The sequence below is a fragment of the Cyrtonyx montezumae genome, unplaced genomic scaffold (genome assembly GCF_038088225.1).
Source record: "Cyrtonyx montezumae isolate F1298 unplaced genomic scaffold, pur_monq_1.0 scaffold_10, whole genome shotgun sequence".
In the NCBI taxonomy this organism is placed as follows: Eukaryota; Metazoa; Chordata; class Aves; order Galliformes; family Odontophoridae; genus Cyrtonyx; species Cyrtonyx montezumae.
The window spans coordinates 6,610,673-6,630,292 of NW_027071826.1; the positions used below are offsets into that span (position 1 = coordinate 6,610,673).

At 42.8% G+C, this 19,620-nt stretch overlaps 1 protein-coding gene across 1 annotated transcript in view; it reads left to right on the forward strand.

Annotated features, from left to right (window-relative positions):
* The first annotated feature begins 520 nt into the window (after positions 1-520).
* BRF1 (BRF1 RNA polymerase III transcription initiation factor subunit) overlaps positions 521-19,620 on the forward strand; it is a 159,662-nt gene continuing 140,562 nt past the window's right edge. The window contains exons 1-2 of the mRNA XM_065749093.1: positions 521-787; positions 12,832-12,912. Coding sequence (XP_065605165.1) covers positions 601-787; positions 12,832-12,912 — 268 coding nt within the window. The 5' untranslated portion in view covers positions 521-600. The remainder of the gene's footprint in view (positions 788-12,831; positions 12,913-19,620) is intronic.

Sequence of the window (19,620 nt, forward strand, 5' to 3'; positions counted from 1 at the left end):
CCCAGATTGGTGGTGGAGTCACAGAATAGCCCAGGTTGGAAGGGACATCAAGGACCACGAATCTCCAACCCCCTTGCTACAGGCAGGGCCACCAACCTCCCCATTTAATACTAGACCAGGCTGCCCAGGGCCACATCCAATCTTGCCCTGAACACCTCTAGGATGTAAAGTCCCCATCTCCGCACATCTTCAAAACCCACACTCCTGTGCAGCCTATGGCAGGAACTGCACTGGCAGTGGGCTGGGCTGGGGGACGAGCAGAGGTCCCTTCCAACAGCTCTGTGATCCCGTCATTATCGCAGGCTTTTATGAAACATCAGAAAAGCCACCCCACTCTCCAGGCGCGGCGCAACTTAATGCCGTTAGCCAGAAAGTCCTTTGTCCCACACGCAAACCCGCTCCATCCGGGAGGATGACGGAGCACGCGGAAAGAGGAGGGCGTGGCCAAGTCTCGCGAGAGCCGGTAGGGCCGGCCGCCACCGCGCTCCTCCCCGTGCCGGTCCCCGCGAGCGAGGCCTGCGCCGAGGCCGGGCCGGGCCGCTCCGCTCCGGGCGGCGGCAGCGGGAGGAGGGCGGGCTGCGGCCGGCAGCGCGGGGCACCATGCCGGGCGGGCGGGTGTGCGCCGCGTGCGGCTGCTCGGAGATCGAGGTAGACGCGGCGCGCGGGGATGCGGTGTGCACGGGCTGCGGCTCGGTGCTGGAGGACAACATCATCGTGTCCGAGGTGCAGTTCGTGGAGAACAGCGGCGGCGGCTCCTCCGCCGTGGGGCAGTTCGTGTCGTTGGACGGTGAGCGGTGGGAGGGAGGGAGTCGTGCGGGGAGAGATGGGAGACGGCCACGGCGCGCTGCGGGAGGCAGGGTGGGCGTGGGGGAGGGGCAGGTGGGTGCGCTTTGCGGTGGGGTGGATGAATGGGGAGAAGGTGGATGCGGGAGGTGGGAGGGATGCGTCACGCGTGGAGGGTGTAAACGCACGGCGATCGGAGCTGTGTGGGACACGTGCGAGTCACTGAATCGTTAAGGCTGGCCCAACTGTCTGCTAAGCCGTGTCCCTCGGTGTCACACCTTCGTGCTTCTTGGATGTCTCCTGGGATGGTGACTGCACCGCCTCCCGGGACAGCTGGCACCAGTGCCTCGCTGCTCTTACGGAGAAGTTTTCTCCTAACGTTCAGCCTTTTCCTAGTGTCCAGGAAGGGCTTGGGACGCTGTGTGGAACAATTAGGGGTTGAGCAGGGAGAGCGTGGTGGTGGGAAAGGCAGCACAGCACATCGGAGCCAGAGGGTTTGTAGCTGAGGGTTTCTGTAGACACTGCCCGGTGCTATTGCCATCTTCCGTCTCAGGGCACTCATGCTCTATTTCTTTTTAAGCTTATATGTAACTCTAAAATCCCTCACTTCTTCCCTGTAGAGATGACATTTTAAGGGCTTGTACTGCTTTTTTGCCTCCCACCCAAAATTATGCAGTACAGATGGCATGCAAGCTAGAGCTCATTTTGGGAGCTATAAAAAATACCAAGAGGGAAATAGAGCCTCAGTATGGTGCAGATCTCTTTCTTCCCCTGGGTGAATTGTACAATAGTTTCCTAATAGTTTCTTTTAGGGACTTTTTCCCTTTTGTGCAACTGTGGGATGCTGTGGCTGGCTGCTCCTTTTTAATGGAGAGTGTGTTCCTTCCTTCCTATCACATAAGCAGTTACCTATTATATTACACAGAAGACGAATTCTGGCACCCATGAAGAGATGAGCACTGTGAGGATAGGTGGGTGTGTGAAAGTGGAAACCTGACTGAAACACATTCTAGCATGTATATGATGCTTTATCTGGCTGACACAAGAGGTGGTGGCAGGAGCTTCACTGTGTGCTGATAACAGGTCCCTGTGTGCATTAATGATTGCATTTTGGTGTAGAAAGAAAGTAATGCAAGAGGACTCAGAATAATGCTGCTTGTAGATTGGCAAGGTTAATACAAGGAGGAGTGAAGGGCCCTATTTCATGCAGTAAATGTCTTAAGGGAGCTTGCTGGGGGTTGTACATACTAATATAATTCTTATGTTCCAAAGCAGATGCTTCTCTTTCTGATTTTAAATTGAGTAATACATGCTAATCTGAAAAGATGTATTTGAACTGTACTAACGGTGTCTTTGTGATGTAGGCTTGTCTGTTATGTCAGTATAATGCTGATTTAAGTCCTTGGGAGTGGGAAGAACATTCCTCTATAAGCAAGACAGAATTCATCCCTCTCTGTTTTGTCCTGTCTGAACAGTATCCAGTGGAGTGTGTATTTCTTTGCCTTGAATATCAATTTTCTGTCTTTAAAGCAACGTTTTCTGGTAAGCTGTAGCTTTCAGTGATTCTTCTGATTATGAAAACAGGTTTCCATCAAAGTTACTGGTTTCTAGCACCTTCTCCTGTCATCTCTGTGGGCTTTTAAGCTCTGTGGCTCGGAGGATCCTCTGAGTTTGAAATGCTTCGGGCTATGGCTCCTCAGACTGCAGCCTGATGCTCCCAGGGGGACAGCTGTACTGCTTAGAGTGTTGTGGTGTCGGAGGTGCCTGCCTACTGGTTCTGAGCGCCTGGTACCTGGTTAGGAGGGCAGGGGTGGATGACTTGAAGACCATTGCCCATGTTTTGCAAGGTGTGAGGGATGTGCGGAGCTGCGATTTGAGTGGGGCTCTTAATGGCTGAGGAGTTTGGATTTCTTGGTTGGCAGCAAATCTCGTGAGATTCCCAAACCCATTTTGTGCTGTGTGAGAGATTCTGTTTGTGTGCTAGTGTACGTAGAATAGCTGTTGATGTCGTTATTCATTATTTATTTTCAATTCAGCAAAAAGAAGCACTGAGATATTGTTATTTCTCTTTGGTACATCTCGCAAAACCTTTTAATTTACAAAGCCATGTGTCAAAGATTCAGATTCTTGCATCCGTTTGCTGAAGGAGGGAAGAGTCTTTTGCTTCTCTATGTTAATACAAAACCACCTGCCTACATCATGCCACGTCCTTGATTGTAAGCCCAGCTGCCTCATCACTACACATGGGAAAACCCTCCTTTTGGCCTGGAAGGGTTAGAAGGAGGTGTGGGATCACCACAGGTGGTGGTTAAGTTCGGATGTCAGTGTGTCTAGCACAGGAAGCCACAGCCTCAATGCTGATGTCTTCACAGAGGATTGGTATGGTCACTGCTTTCCAGTGTAGATCTGTGAGTCTGTGCCTTCCATTGTTTTAACAGTTTTAACAACAGAGCAGTAGTGTGCTGAGAAAGTGAGAACTTGCACTGGGATTTGAGTGAGAGATCTTGCTTATCTACTGAAGAGCAGTTTGGGAAATTGCCATCAGCTGGACAAAAGGGCAGAAGCAGTGAAGGATGAAATAGATGGATGTATAGGTGATTATGTGGAAAGAATGTATTTTGGTAAGATAAATTCACGCCTTGTGGATATTTTGGAGGTTTCTGAAAAAACTATTATTTGCAAAAAGGATATTGTTGGATTTGCAAGAGGAAGTCCTTCCAGAGCATAATTACTTAAACAATAAGAAGCATAGAGCAGGAATAAATAGTAATACTCCTGAAGGAAGGGGCAGTGAAGTTAGTTCTATAGACATCTGGGCAGTGTGATCTGGAGAGCACGTGAATAGTGTGTTAATGAGGTGGGCTGGCAACACTAAATTATTTGGGGTAGTAAAGACAGTACGGTACAGGGACCTTTTGCTTTTAGTAGTCTGGGTAGTAGGGTAGCACATAAGATTGAGAGTTGCAGTTTACTCCGTATTCTGAAAAATATGTGTAATAGGCTTGACCTCTGGTAAGTGATGAATGAAAAACTCCTCTGACGTTGATGTAACATAGGCATGATCTCTTTTGAAAATGATTAACTAAGCTTGCTGATCTTGTGGGAAGTCAGTCGTAGAAGTATTTACAATTAGGAGAAAGTCTGTGGTCGGGTGTCCAGAAATCAGGCTGCCACACAAAGGTTAATTTAGAACATGGGTTACCAAGTTGCATGTGCACTACTTTGTTAAATGACCATGAAATCTTCCCTGATGGTGGCTTGGCTGTATGAAGTATGATGTGTTTTCATCAATACACAGAGGGAGGTAGACCAGGTCAGTCCTGACGAGACACCCCTTCAGATGGGCATGATCTGTCTGTCTCAGTGTAATAACACTCTCTTTGAGACTGTGCCCTTTCATTGCTGTAGTCTTGATGGAAAAGGAGAATATGATTGCAGTTTAGCCTAACACCACAATTTTTATTAACACAGCCTATCCTTGTGAAGGACTTGTTGGGAGATGAGCAGGTAAATTCTTTCAGTAGGGAAGGGATACCCTCTTTATGCTCTAGAAGGAGGCCAGTGTGTGTCAGTCTGTCTTCTGGTAGGAAAATCTTGAGGGAGCACATGCTTGTGAAACATTCAATAAGCCCCATACTATTCCAGCTGAGTGCACTTTTTAATTCTTTTGCAGTGAGGTAGGAATCTAGTTTCATCACTTAATGCTGGACACATTATTCTCTCGAAACTTTTGAAGGCCATGCACAAACGTGTTGTTCTTGAACTTGCTTAAGCTTTTCAAGAGTCAGAAGATGCTAGTGGAAGAGAGTTATCATGCATGTTTGAGCTCCAAGAAGATGTTATTTGCACACAAAATGTTTGAGGCATGTGCTTTTCGTACTACATCCAATTTTGATAAACATTCTCTCTCAGAAAATAGTCCAAAAGATTGTTCTATGTCTTTGTGCTATATCTATGCAGATTTTCAATTAAAATCCCTCATTTTCTTAATAGAAATGAATGTGATGTTTTTTCTTAATATGCAAGCTCTTAATGGACTCCTGTTGGTCACGGTATTTTGAATACATCCCAGCTATGAATAACATGCTTGTAGTATCTGAGAATGAGCTGTATTTCTGTCCCTTAGTTATCCTGTATGTGTGTACATGGAAAAGGAGCTCTACTGATCCCTTCTCTGGTCTGCAAAGGTTGTTTGCCTGCTGTTTTTGTGGGAAGCCAGATTGTTATGAAGGCAGCACATTGATCGTTCTTTGCAGCATCTGGGTAGTAGTACACCAGTCTTGAGGTACTCACAGGGAAGTAACTGTTTTCACAAGTAATTTCCCTGAGTCTAGCAGCAAGAATAAATACGAAAGAGAAGAGAATAAGCTGATTAAGGCTCAACTTGATGCAGGTTTAAATTGTCCAGATCTCTCTCTATGTTTTTCTTTAAAGAAAGTGAAAAAGTGGAAGTCTATGGCTTCAAACTGTGACACTAATCAAAGGAGACAAAAACAGCCCTATCTGAGAGCTGACGTGCAAGTGATGCAGTGGCAAGCTGGAAGACATAACCAAGAAAATACAGCACAGAAAAATGTCTCTCCAAGGCATGCTGACCTTGTGTTCTTAAGGATCTCATGGCTGGGGAAGCTCAGGTTCTTTTCTCCCAGGAAAAGTCTTTAAATGCTTGGTAATTAATGGAAAGAAATAGCATCTGATAAGCTTCTTGGAAGCAAACCGTAAGGCAGTCTGAAAATCTGCCTTTTCCAAATCTCTTGAATCTCTGTGTGCATGCAGTGAGGCTTGTCTCCTTCCAGGGCACTGCAGGGTCCTACTGGCTCTGACTAGCTTCTGCATGGGGCTCCCCAATCCTGCCTGTGGCCTAGCAGCCCAGCTATGGCCCCAGATCCCTGCAGGCTGATCTCAGCCAGTCCCTCATGCCCAACTCAGCCTTCTTTGGGCTGTGTCGGACCTTGGTTCCCCTCACTGGGTCTGATTGTGACCCTCAGCCACAGCCCAGTGTTCTGTTTGGCTTCAGTTCATCCCTGGTCCCATAGAGGAGCCTGATGCCCTGTGCTGGGGCTGTCCCTAGTCTCTTACAGAATTTGTGGTCGTATCTCTAGTAAAAAAAAAATCAGAGTTATTCCCCATAGGCTTTTAGCTAGCTCTTAGCATTATCTTCCCTAACCAGCTGCCTGTTTTTGTAAAACTTAAGAAACCTCACAGTTTTCAAACCTGTACTCTTATTTGTGCTAAGGTGAAGCTCTTGCCTTTGCTTTATCTTGTTAATTCAACATTAGGCTTAGTTGGAAAAGTTGCTGTGGAGTTATGTAAAGAAGGGACTGTTGCTCAGATATTAATTATAGAATAGTTTGGGTTGGAAGAGACATTTAAGATCATCTTCCAGCTTATAGCAGGGACATCTTCCAGTAAACCAGGTTGCTCACAGCCCCATCCAGTCTGACCATTTTTAAATGCTTCCAGAGAGGGGGCATCCACAACCTCACTGGGTAACTTCGTTGTCTCACCACCCTCATTAATGACTGCTATAAAAGGGCCCCTGGTATGTAATGGAGGTGATGGTTTTCTGATTGTTTTTATCCCAATCTTCTTTTCCCAAGTTGGCTGGCTTGTAGCAGCAAGAAGTGAGATCATACATCCATTTAGTCTTGGTCATTTTGGTGACGGCTGTGGCGTGGAGAAGACAAGCTGATAGAACTAGGGGTGTTTTCTAACTTCACAGAATACCTATAAGATACTTCATCCTTAAATTCATTCTGTGGAAAGCCTCAGTAGGAGAATTACAGGGTGATGTAGGCTGGCTGCTGAAGTGTGGTTCATGCCCCACAGGATTTGACCTGCATTTGGCATTGGAGATGAATGTACATCACTAGCATCTCTGTGCAATATTGAGCAGCATGACTGTCTTGGATCAGGCTTACTATTTTAGCGTTGATTCCTTGAGATTTCTATTTATTTTGGTGGCTTTTGATTAAAAATATGTAATAAACAATTAAAAATCCATTTGTTATTTGAGATGCACAATACTGATGTGAACTCAAGTATTTAAGTGTTCTTATGTAGTGATTAAGTCAGGAAGTTTTAGGAGAGTGACAGTTGTGCAGGCATTCATAGAAAGGGAAGTCTGCAAGGGGCATTGACAGCATTAGTCCAACTTCAGAATTGAGTCAAGATCAAGTAAAGCTCATGGCTCTTGTGCAGCATCCATATGTAAGATTATCTCCAAGTGTACATGAAATTTTAAGACTCTAAGTGGAGGCTGAGGGGAAGAAATATCACTTGTGGGAAGTTATTTGCTTACTTTTGCTCAGAGGGTGAAATGACAATTGTGAACCAGTAGTGCTGAAGATGGTAGCAAGTGTTTGTTCATAGAATCGTTTGAATTGGAAGGAACGATTAAAGGCCGCCTGGTCCAACCCACATGCAGTGATCAGGGACACCTACAGCTCCATCAGATGCTCAGCCCCATCCAGACTAAACGTGAACATCTCCAGGGACAGGGCGGTAGGGCATCCACTACAGTTTCATAAGAACTCTGGTATAGGAGGCTCCACAGTGCTTGTAAGTAGGCTTTTACCAATGTTAGAATGTCAAGAAAAAATTTCTTCCTGCTGATTTTATTTTATTTTTTCCCATATAAATGGTAAGTATCTTACTGCAGAGACCCATGTGCACTGCTCTAAACTCTGGATGTGTACTCTCCTGTCCCTTGACAAGTTTAATGTAGCTTCCACATTCGTATAGCTGTGGTATGTTGCATTTTCCAGTTGTGCACATAGCAGCTTACTGTAAGATTCTGCATATACTAGTTCTTTGTCTTTACATCTAGGAATGTGAGCTACATTGACCTCAAGTGCAGAACTTGACTGCAGTTTGACTTGATCTAAGTATTTGGTTCTTTGGGGGTTTGTGGAAATGAAGTGTGTTGAACAATGGAAAGCTGTGGTCAGCCAGCTGGAAAGAAGAGGGACTGGATACTAAAACTGAAGCTAAGCTTATTAGGTATTCACTTTCTGTACCTTCTTTCCTCTAGAACTTGATAGGAAGGGCTAATATGGTGAGGTAGTTGATAAAGAGGATAGTCCTTGTATCCCTATCAGATTCTGTGTTTTTGTCTGTGATAGAGGATTAATATGCATTTTTCACTATTACAGAGGTGGTGGGAGTAGGTGTGGAGTTTCAAATTACTAGTTGTTAATGAGTTTCTGTGTGGGATATATTGACAGTCAGTTGCCCTGGCATGAAATGTTAGTTGCAGTGGAGCCTTGAGGCCTGAAGTGGGTTTCAGCAGTAATATGTATACTTGAAATAAAACCACTAGGATCTGAAAATAAAAGATATCAGCGGAATTCCTCTTAGTTGTAGTCCAGTGTTCTAGAGATTGTGTAAACCATAAGTGGTCTTAATGTAATTAGCAAAATGGAAGAAAATGAGTTTACCGGGTTTGCAGACCTCTTGGGGAAGTTCAGAAGACCAGATTCAGTTTGTTCTAGGTTTTGACTTTTCTGATTACAAAACATTTTGAATTGGGAAGGAAGCGGGGAAACACATCTGCTTCATGGAGAAGATAATTACATTTCACTGAGATGAGCTGTATCACTTCTTGCTTCTCTTCTGAAATCCTCAAGGTGGCAATCTTGCATCAGAGCTAAGTGTATAGGGCTGTGGGTTTATTTTTTTTTTTCTTGTTTTTTTTTTTTTTTTCCCCAGTGCTGATTCTTTTATGTTGTCCCTGTGGTGGCAACAAACGCTTGCTTGGAGTGCTGCAGAGTATAGTGCTGTCAGTCATGTAAATGCTCGATCTTGCACGTAACTTGGATACAGACTGTCTTTCACAGACTCATTAAATTTGGGTGTGGTGGCTGCAACGGTCCTTTATTCCTCGGGTTGGTAGTTATGAAAATAAGCACATAGATAACTAGCTATGATGGACTAGATTGAAAGTTTGTCCTTATGCTTTTATTCAGCAGCAGTGCTTCAGCAGATGTGGTGCATGTGTGCAGGCCTGTGAGCTTCCCTGTGAAAACGGCTGAGAAAACAAGTCTTTTGGTCACAGTTGTTTTGTGTGTTCAGAAGACTTTAATTACATCATTTTGCTGTTGTGGGCATGAGTTGTAATGGAACATTGACCTACTCTCCTTTTGATTTTTACAATTAACTTTAATGGGAAGCTGATTAATTTTTTATGTTCGGCTCCTGAGCTGACCCTGGCTATGAAACAATTGGTGTGATGTGGTCTGCAATGTTTACAGATTTTATGTTGGGTCTGTAAGTATGTGGCTTTCAAACAGAAGCTTTTTCTCCTGACGTGCGCTGAAGAAAGGGCTGCAGTTCTTCAGTTTTAATTTTTGGAGGGAGGGAATTTTTATAACCCTGGTCTTAGCAAATAGCAGATATGCTTCAGTTCCACTTGCAAGCATCTTCATTCCCAGTCTTCACTTGCTCTTTCATTTAGGGGAAACAAAGTCTCTAAGTCAGGGACTAGTGCTGTTTCTTCTCCAGGTGCCAGATGTGGAATTCAACATGTTAATGGCTCTCAGAAAATGGCCCTCTTGCTGCAGGTGCCCAAGTAGCTGCTCTTTGCCTCCTCTGTATGGGGTGATGTGATCAGCACTGTTCCTGCTGTCATCTATTTGTCTTTCAAGGTTGTCACAGAGTTCAAACCCGGCTTGCTCTTTTACATCTTGAGGAACATCTTTTGTACAAAAGCTGAGTGGTGTATGTTTATTTGCTGGCAAGTCAGTAGAGCAAAACAGAGGTGTCAGGGTCTAACCTGCATATATGGCATGAGTAGCAGATGGGAGGATGGCAGCTCTTGGCTGTGGGATCATCCGGTCCGAGCCCACTGCTGTGGGTGTGGGGCTTTGAGCTGGATCTGTCTGAGCTTTGTCCAAGTGTCATCAGGTTTCCAGGTATGTCATAAAATCACAGAATGGTTTGGGTTGGAAGGGACCTTTAAGATCATGTAGTTCCAACCCCCTGCTATAGGCAGGAGCACCTCTCTCTAGAGCAGGTTGCTCACAGTCCCATCCAACCTGGCCTTGAATGCCTCCAGGGTTGGGAGGACCTCCATCATTCTTGGTTCTCCTCATCCTGTGTCTCAGGGTGCTGTATCCTGCTGAGGGGACCACAAAAACTGAGCAGCTGTACTGCTGAGCTGGCTGGGACATCCCTCCACACCTTCCGTTGTCCAAGCAGAAGTGGTAGCAGTGGGACTTGATGACCTTTGTAGGTCCTTTTCTACTCACATATTCTAATTCAAAACTTCCACAGTGTCCAAGGCTAACTAGAAGAGGAGGCAAGCCTTCAGTGAAGCACAGCTTGAGAGTATTTTAGTTTCCAAAAATAACCAGGAGATGACAGTTTGCCTTGGGAGGCACCACCTCCCTGAGGAGGGTATTTGCGTTGGCTTAGGGAAATGTTAGTGTTAACGTTGAAGATTTGGCAGGCAGTGTGGTACTTCCAGACACCAAATACTTCTCGGATGTGGGTTGTTGTTTTTTTATTTTTTTTTCTGTCTCAAAAGCTGAATGTGAAAAACCAAGAGCCTGTTTAATTCACTTCTGAAGTTGTAGAGGAAAAGTAGAAAAGGTCAAGAAATGTAAAAATTTCAGTTAAGCTGGAATGTTAATTTAGTTGTGCCTAGCGACTGCTATTCCCTTGCTTCATATGTCTTAAACGACTGGCTCTGTAGGGCTTTTTTGGGTCTTTAAATTCATTTGATGATTTCACTGTTTGGGTTTGGTTTTTTTTGGTCTTTTTTTTTTTTTAATAGTTTCTCTTATTACCTGGTTGTATGCTTGTGTTTAATGGGTTTGGTTTGCATTCTCCTTGCAAAGATAAAAGCTGGTGGTGAGGCTTCACAGCATTAGTTGGCAGTTCTGAGAGGGTAAGTCCCCAGCAGACTTTTTTTCTGTCTGTTTTCAAAGCCAAGTGCTAACTGAAGCCGTACAGCTTTTCCAGTTAACTAGCTGAGGAATGGACATGTCAGTTGTGATAGCAGAGCTTGTCTTTCAGAATGCTCTGTCAGTATCTGCTGTGGACTCTATGGCTCTGAGAGAAAACACTTTTAGACAACAAAGTATAAAATGGTACATAAGGAAAAAGGATCTTAAAGCTTTAACAGCTGAAATCTCATCTTAATCCTCTTTTGTGGTCTTTCTGGATTTCTGTGTCTGAGTAAGTTGTTTGTTTTTTTTTTTAAACAGTATCCACTGTCACCACTATATGATTATTTTAGCTTCTTGTTAGTAACAAGGAGACCTGTAAAAGTGCAGCACAGCTGTTTTGACAATGGTAGCCCACAGAGTTCAGTATTTTTGCCCATTCAAAGGGGAATGGGACTCTCCAAGTGTTCTGAGGTGTTGTGGCCAGGAAGAGGCATCTCCTGGGGTGCTGTTGGCTATAGCTGCTGTGTGTGCTCCCCAGCTGAAAATCAGGCTAGTGAGACAGCCTGGTACAGCAAGCGCTGTCATGAGAGGAAAAACAAATGAGTCTTGGAAAGAGAACTTCTGAATATTTAGATTTGTTGCTGAGGAAAACATGCATAAAACTGTTGTCACTGTCGCTATATTTTTGCCAGATAAACCAATACTATTAATTGTACACCAAATCCTGTGTGAGTGCTGGAGTGTTGTGGCAATAATCTCTGTTTACCTGATAGTTTGCTTTGGGGTGCTCCCAGAAAGGAGAGAGGCTGTCTGTAAGAGCAGCAAGGAGATGGTGCTGCCTGTGGCAGTCCCAGGGCTGGGAGACCCATCTTGCATCCAGCCAGGAGGTCAACGCTGAACATTTTCCTCTCTAATTAGGGTGTTGAAGTACTTAAGCTGTGGGGCATTTATGTGAGAGCTTCTGATTATTGTATGTTGAAAGGCTCTGTTAATGAAGCGAAGGTGAAGTCAGTTTCTGTTGTGGATAGCATTGAAAACCTAATTTAAAGGTTTTATGGAGAGATAAGCTTGGAAGGCTTGCAGAATATTCTACCAGAATATTAGCTTTTCTGTTTTTTCTCATCAAGATGTTCATTATGTACAGCTGAAAGACTAGCCAGGAAAATGTTGTCAGAGGCTGCCTTACCCAGGTGTGTAGCTGCAATGCCCTGAAACACTTGCAGGTGTAACATGGGAAACCATAACTACAAGATCTGGAGGAAAACCATAGGCATGGTAGGAAATAAGATGATGTTTCCTATTCTGAAGGGCACAGTGAAGTGCAATTACCAACAAATTACTGGTTTTCAGTCTTTGCAGTTTAGCTTTTTGGTCTCGCTGCTAAGCTGATCGATTCTAGCATCCTGCTTGGGGAAGCCTGATTATTTAAAAAAAAAACAAAAACTTTCTGCTTTAATAACAGACTGTTTCTGTCCTCAGTAGTTTAATTCCCTGCTCTGCACGATTCGTTTGCATGAGTAGCTCCATTGACTCCCAGAGGACTCCACATTCAGACTCTCAGCACTGGCACAGATTTATAAACCAGCCTCTAGTTTGTGCTAATTCACAAGGCAGACTTATTTTAGACTGCAGACTTTCAGGGTGTATACATAGCAGTTCCAGACTTGCACATTTTGTAGCCTAAGCTTCTCTATGTGTGTCTGATGTTAAACTGAAGTTATTTTACGTGTGTGTTATGTCTATAGTAGCCTATGCTCTCATTATTGAATGCTAACCATGTTTTTATGTTCTGTAGTGGCAGTAATCAGCTATTAAAATTCTGTACTGAATATTCTTTAGACAAGAAAATACAATTAAGACATTTTCTTGTTTTACTTTGAGCAGTATTTTACAACACTGATTTTCATCTTCTGCCCCAAATAAGGAATGTGATTTGTTTTTAATTGAGGCTGAGACTGGGGAGGTCCTCAGGGGGAACTGAGTGGCACAGGGCTTTCACTCTGTCTTAAGCCCTTCAAGAACCTTACAGAGCTCTCCTTACTGTAATGTAGCATGTTGTAAATTATACAGATACCAAGTACAGTGGCTCATTAACTTTTCTTCTAGTGTTTTAATTCAGTTATTGCATTTGACATGTTTTTGGTTTTTGTCTTAATAGGTGCAGGCAAAACACCGACTTTGGGAGGAGGATTCCATGCAAATCTGGGAAAGGAGTCACGAGCACAAACTCTACAGAATGGTACTTGAAATCTTTAATTTTGTTGAAGTGACTTTTTTTTTTAATTAACATGATTGATTGCTGTAAATTAGTAGTTTTGAATGTGACCTCAAAACCTTGGGAAGCCACTTGCTAGTCAGTAGTAGTCAAGTCGGCATAGTGCTGATTTTACATTGTGCTCTCATTTGGTTGCCATACCTGATTTATGAGGTCAGGTAGCTGACTGACAAAGGTTAACGACACCTTACAGTACTATCAGAGTTTAAAAGACCTTTTTCAAGGTTGATGTGCCCATTGCACTGTTTTCTTTATTCTTTCTTAACTTACTGTGGCTTTACATCAAATTTCAGAGTACTTGTGTTGCTTTCTGCATGTTTATTTTTAAGTATAATTGCTCAAGTGCTTTTGTTTTTATATAAGAGCGAGGCAGTGCACGTGTAGTGATCACGTACGTGTAGTAATATGCTTAAATAGTAATCACATTCTTATTATGTGACTCTTGAACAGAAGTATGGAAAAAGGTTGTAGTGTCCAGAGAATGTTTATGTTCTCATTACATGCAAGATTTCAGTTGAAATCTTTGTCATGTACAGTCTTTAAAGAGAGAGAATAAGAACAGCTTTTATTCCAGAAGTGGTCTGCCAGTTTCATTTGCTGGTGTTCATGTCAATGGACAGGAGTTGTCTTTTTGGTAATTAATACTCTTGTCTCATGACTCCTGGAGATGTCAGCTGATGGATTGTCATAGCTGGTGTGTAATTAACCAGGGGATGTGGAAAGCACCTTATCAGTAGAATGTTGTTTTGGGGGGTATTTTAAGTAAAGGCATTTTCTTTAATTCAAACCTTTAATGTTACAACTAAAACATACAAAGTCTTGGCTGATATTGAGACTGCATAGATAATGGAATCATAGAATCACCCAGGTTGGAAAAGACCTCCAAGATCATCCAGTCCAACCATCCACCTACCTCTGATAGTTTTCACTAAACGATGCCCCTCAACACAAAGCCTAAACATTCCTTGAACAAAATCATAAAGAAAGCATGAAATTGATCTGATATTTTATGGAGGTAGTTTCAGAAACAGTAAGATTGAAATATACGCAGATTGCTTTGATCAGCATTATGCAGCTGTTTGGTATACAGACTGTTTTATTTGACTGTTTGTACCAAGTATCAAGCCCTGTTTGTTTGGCAAAGTAAATCACACTTAGTGAGCAGGTTTCAATGTCGTGTCTAAAAGTGCTTTCATAAGAATTCTGAGTATCCACATCAACTATACTAGTGGAATAAAACCACTAGAATACGTTTTACAGTATTAGAGTTGTCATCTGATGAAGGCATTTAAATCACTTACGTAATTTTACCCGGGCATTTTAATAATAAATTGTCTGGTTGTGTGTAGGAACTGCTCAGTTACTTGACTTGAATTGTAAGAAATGAAATGCTGAGGTGAGAAAACATTGTCATCTTGGAGTGTGGGTATTGTTTAAAAAAACCATTTTAGTAACTGAAATTAAACCAGATGTAGGCATTATTCTTGAAGTTAAACCTGCCTTCTTTCCTGGCTGAACTTCTTCTTGGGGATGTAATATGTCTGAGTGTCTTCCATCCCAACTGATTTCGTGTGTGCTGCACTTGTCAGAATCTCCTCATCATGTGCAATGATGTTTATTTGGCATCATAGTTGTTTGAAATGAAGTAGTTTCCCAAACTGTTCGGAAAGGGGAAAATAATTCTTTTTAGCTATACCTCTCTGAGGCTCTTTACAGTTTTCCTTCTTTTGTGGCTATCCTTTATTTTAAAAACAACAAAGGCATTTGGTCTTTGAGTTCTGTAGCCAACCTGTATTTGTCACACTGCCAGTCTGTCTGAGAAGTTTGTTTCATTGAGCTGAGCAATGCTCTTGCTTAGTCCTGGGCATGACAACAGCAGCTGCAATTTCAGGTAGAGCAATTGGCATTTGAAAGGCCCTTCTTTCTGCTGCTCTATAATGAGCCAGTTGTCTGCTGCATTTAATCACATTTCTAGCTTTATGTAGTTCTTAATTGCAGATTGAGCTGCGGCAGCGAGCTTATATAATCTCACCCTGTCACTCTGTGCCCAGATCATGATTTTTTTTAATTATGTGACTATCCATTGTGTTTACACTTGGAACTGTAGCAAGGTAAATGAGCTGACTGTGTATTTCTAGAAGAAAATGCGTGAGGTTGTTCAGTGTGTGAGGCTGAAGAGCATTGATAGGTGGCTGTATTAAACACTGTGCTGATCAGAAAATTGCCATGCTGTTTATTTGCTGATACTCTTGTGTTTGCACTGCCAGAGTTGGTCGAGTCGCAGATGCAACAGGCTGCTCTCAGTGTGTGGGGATGCATCATGGCTTGTAAGCACCCTTCCCATGACTTCCAGGAGGTCTGTTCCTTGGGATCTGCTGTTAATGCTTAGGTCAAGGCTATAGGTCAGTGTATACACACAGTTTTCTCCCATGTGGTGCTCTGTATAGGTTGCTGCTGAAGGGAAGAACCAGACAGGGTGGAAAGCAGCGATGGGCAGCTGAGCTCCTGAGGCTGTCCCCAGTGTCTGAGAGCAGCTGGGAGGCATGTGTGTGGTCTGGAAGTGCTGGCAGGTCTCTGAGCATGCCTGCTCTGCTTGCCAGCAACCTGCAAGCTTGACATGATCCGGGGAAACGTCCAGCAGCGAAGCAGGAACTTGTTATTTCTTAGGAAAAAACAAAACAAAACACAGTTCCCCCACTACTTTCCCTTCCTCCTCGATGTAGCTCGGGCCAAGTTCTTCCCATCTGTAATGTCTGTCTTTTCAGGGGAGGTGGTTTGGCCTCGCTGTCTCTTATTTAATCGCTAGGAAAGCAGCTGGGGTTGGCTAAATGTATGATGCTGCTGGTTTTTGAGGCCTGTAATTAAAAGACGTTTAGAATTAGATGAAAAACAGTTTTTCATTAAAGTAATAATTTATGTGCTTTTTTTTCTTTTCCTTCATTTGAAAGTGAAGAAACACCACAGTAAAATCTCTGTGCAACTGCTGAGCACTTTTAGGCTCTTCTGCAAAACCATTATTTTGCGCATTGCTATTTACACGTATGCTCTCAATACAGCCATGGCAAATCCTGAGGGTTTTACAGTTTCCAGGTGTGTAAGGATGTCTCGTACACAGAGATAGCATGTATGTCACAGAGCCTAACACACATGCTTTATTTTTCCTTGCTGTTTATAGCATGGTGGTGCATGGCAGTTTTTATTCTCTGCCTTTTTTTAACCAAACCAGCTGATGTTTGTGGGTGTTTGGTTGGGAATTGGCTGCAGTTATAAAAACGGGAGTCTTGTTTATACTTGTTAAGATATGTATGCAAGCAAGGCCTAATACTGTTGTGTTTGTTCATTATCAGTTTGGTTTCCAGTGTGCTGTTCCATGCTAATTGAGTGTGTGAAGCTCCACCAGTTCCTTAATCTCAGGCCCACAAAATGGTGCATCTCTGCTCCTGTAGAGCTCATTTTTGCTGTAAGAACCTGCACATCCATGAGATGGTATGAAGAGGTGTTTCAGCTTGCTTTTATAAGGTTTGACAAAATAGCCACGCAGTGCTTTTTCTGTGAGGAGGACGAGTTAGGAATAAAATATCAGCTCAGAGAGGGGACCTTTGACTAGACTTCTTTCTTTGTTGTCTGAGCCTCTTCAAATTGCTACAGTACTGCCCAACTTTTATGGGTACTTACAGGGCTGAAATTGAGAGTTCTGTCTCTTTAAATCTTACTTTACAGCTCTGTGCTACATTACATAACCTCCCTAAATAGCTGGTTTATTCTTGCTTCCTTGCAGGCAATCTGCTCTTGCTATATCCACATCAGATCCATAGTTACAAGGGAGTTGTTCTTGACTTGAAGCTCTGATACTTTCAATAGTCTTCAGTGGCCTAAAGAAAAGGGAGTGGGGAAGGAAGGTCAATGGCATGATTATAAACTGAAAGCTTCAGTTGCAGTTTTGGTTAAAACTAAGTTTGAAGATTGCAGCTGCATCTAGCTTAATCCAATTTCTTAACTGTTGCACTGTGTTTTTTGTCATTTCTTTAAATGAACATGTTCTCCCTCAGTCCTTCTAAATGCCAAAACGTAGCTAACAGTATTTTAATCCTAAATGGGAAAGCATTTCTGAAGATGTTTTTTAATGAATTTTTGACTGTTATGTGCACTGTTTACTTAATTCTTTCACATTTGTTGTCATCAGCAGTATCATAGCTAGTTTATCACGAGTGATTATGGAGGATATACTTCCAACCAGAACGATACGGTGCGAATTAAACCAGAACAATATATTACATGCATGAAAAACAGATGTAGCCAAAGGAGGGAAATGGGGAACATGTCTTTATTTAACAAAAGTCAAACAAGGGAGCAGAGGATGGTAGAATCATGGGATGATTTAGATAGAAAGGATCTCTGGAGATCTACAAAGTGGTGGCTTTGAGGTTGCATTAAGTTGGTCAGTGCCTGGTGCAGCTGAGCTTTGAGTATCCATGAGGATAGATATGGTACAGTCTCCCTGGGCAACCTGTTCTTACACTTGACTGCCCTCAGAGAGAAGAATATTTCCCTTATATATAATGTGATTCTTGCCTCTTGTCCTTTCACTGTGCATCTCCAACAGTTCTCTCTCCATCTTTGTAACCTCCCACTGAGCAGCTGAAGATGCCAGTAATACTTCCTTCCTTAGCTTCTCTTCTGTAGACTGAACAAATTCAGCTCCTGGCCTTGCATCATGTGCTCCACTCTCCTAATCATCTTAACAGCTCTCTGCTGGACTTGTTCCAGTGTCAGTGCCTTTCTCTTGAAGATTTGTCCTGGGCTGGACAAAGTACTCTAAATATATTCTCACGAGTGCTGAATAGAAGATAATAATTGCTTCTCTTGACCTGCTTGCAGTACTTCCAATAATGCGTCTTTAGTATGGACTAGTGTGCAGCTCTAGCCTTCATCAAGTGCTGCAGTCGTGTTCATCATTTTGTCCAGGAAAGCTCCTGATGCTTTTCTGCAGAGCTGCTCCTTAGCCTGTTTGCAAATGCAAAAAAAAAAACCAACCCAAAACCCAACAACAACAAAAACTATTTGCCTTGTTGAGCGACTGTAATATGGCTTTGATTGTAATTATGAAGCATCTAATCTACCATTTTCTTATCCTACTTGCATTCATTTCTGTGATACAAGCTAATCCTAGTCCTCGCATCTCCACCATCAGTTTGTACTCTCATTTTCTTTTGTTGCCTCTTCAACTAATCATTGCTTAAAGTTCTCCTTTTCTGCTTTTGTCTCGTATCCTTTCTTTACTCTCACCATGAGAGATTATTCTTTTAGCCAGACTGTTGCTTTGATCTTACCCTCTGATCAAGCTAATGCCTTGTCTCTTTATGAGTCCCTTGCTATAATTAACAACTTTCGTCTGATTAATTTTCATCTTTCCTTTTGATGTGTCATCTTTCTTCATGACTCCTTGGAGAGGATGTAGGGCCTCTTTATTTTTGGGATGATTTTTCTCCTCTGGTAGACTTTTTAATTCCTGACATACCACATCCATCCAGACCCATATCGTGGTTTGTGCTGGGATTTAGCTGGCAAACTTTAGATGTCTTTGTGAGCTTGTCATCGTGAATTCCATTCAGGATCTCTAAATAGAGGTGGACAGATTCAGAATGTGATTAATTTCAACCAAAAGGAAGTCATATGACTCATTCTTTTAAGTGCCTGTTTCTCCCACTGAAAGGAAGTCTAGATAGACTAAGCTCAGATGTTCATCTCTGCTGATAAGAGTGATGAATCCTGCACTGTCTGTGTTTGTGGATCCATCTTCTCAACACAGACTTAACATGGCCAGAACTGAACTCCTGAATCACATCCCACTGTCCTGCTTTTTGCACGTTAACGAGGTCAAGCTTTGAGGAATCAGCCCTTCAAAGTTACTCACATCTGTCTGTCTTGTAGGTCCATCCTCTCTGCTAAATTGTGGTTGGTTCTTAGACATAACACTTGCATATGTGCTTCTTGTGCAAATGGTCTCTTGACCTTTGCTCTTCCTCTTTGATCAGAACACACTACAGAGTCAGGAAGGCAGGCAACTTATGACTTGTGATCTTAAATCTTTGCTACCTTAAACTCTTCATGGAAGAATTTTCAGAAGAATATTTTTCCAGCCAGTTTGCCCTTTTTCTGTTTGTGATCACTGTTACTTGTCACATAACCTTTCAGCAGGGAACATTTCTGGTGTTACTGGGCTGCTGTGCGTTGATATTCCTGGTCCTGTGTATTGATGCAGGCTCTGGTAAGTCACAAAATTATTGCCCTGATGCTGGTGTCCCTGATGGGATGACCTTCAGGTCACTAGATACTTCAGATTAATGTCTTTCCCTGTACTTTCTCTGTTACTCTTGGGAAGATGTAGGGTTTGATTCGAGACATCTGAGGATACCAGACTCTTTCTGGTACTGCTTTATGTAGCTTCTCTTCCAGTGCATGGTGTATATATCTCAGATAGCAGCTCCAAGGTCTCTAGTTACTTATTGAAAGGTCTGTCAGGTCCTTCAGCTGATCTGGGACACCCTTTTGGTTAGGGAATAATTGATTGCTTCTTGCCTTTTTGGATTTGAAAAATTTCGAGTGTTAGCTATCCTTGAATATGTTTTGATAGAGAGTGATGAATGAAGTAGCTATCTCAGAGCTGTCTTC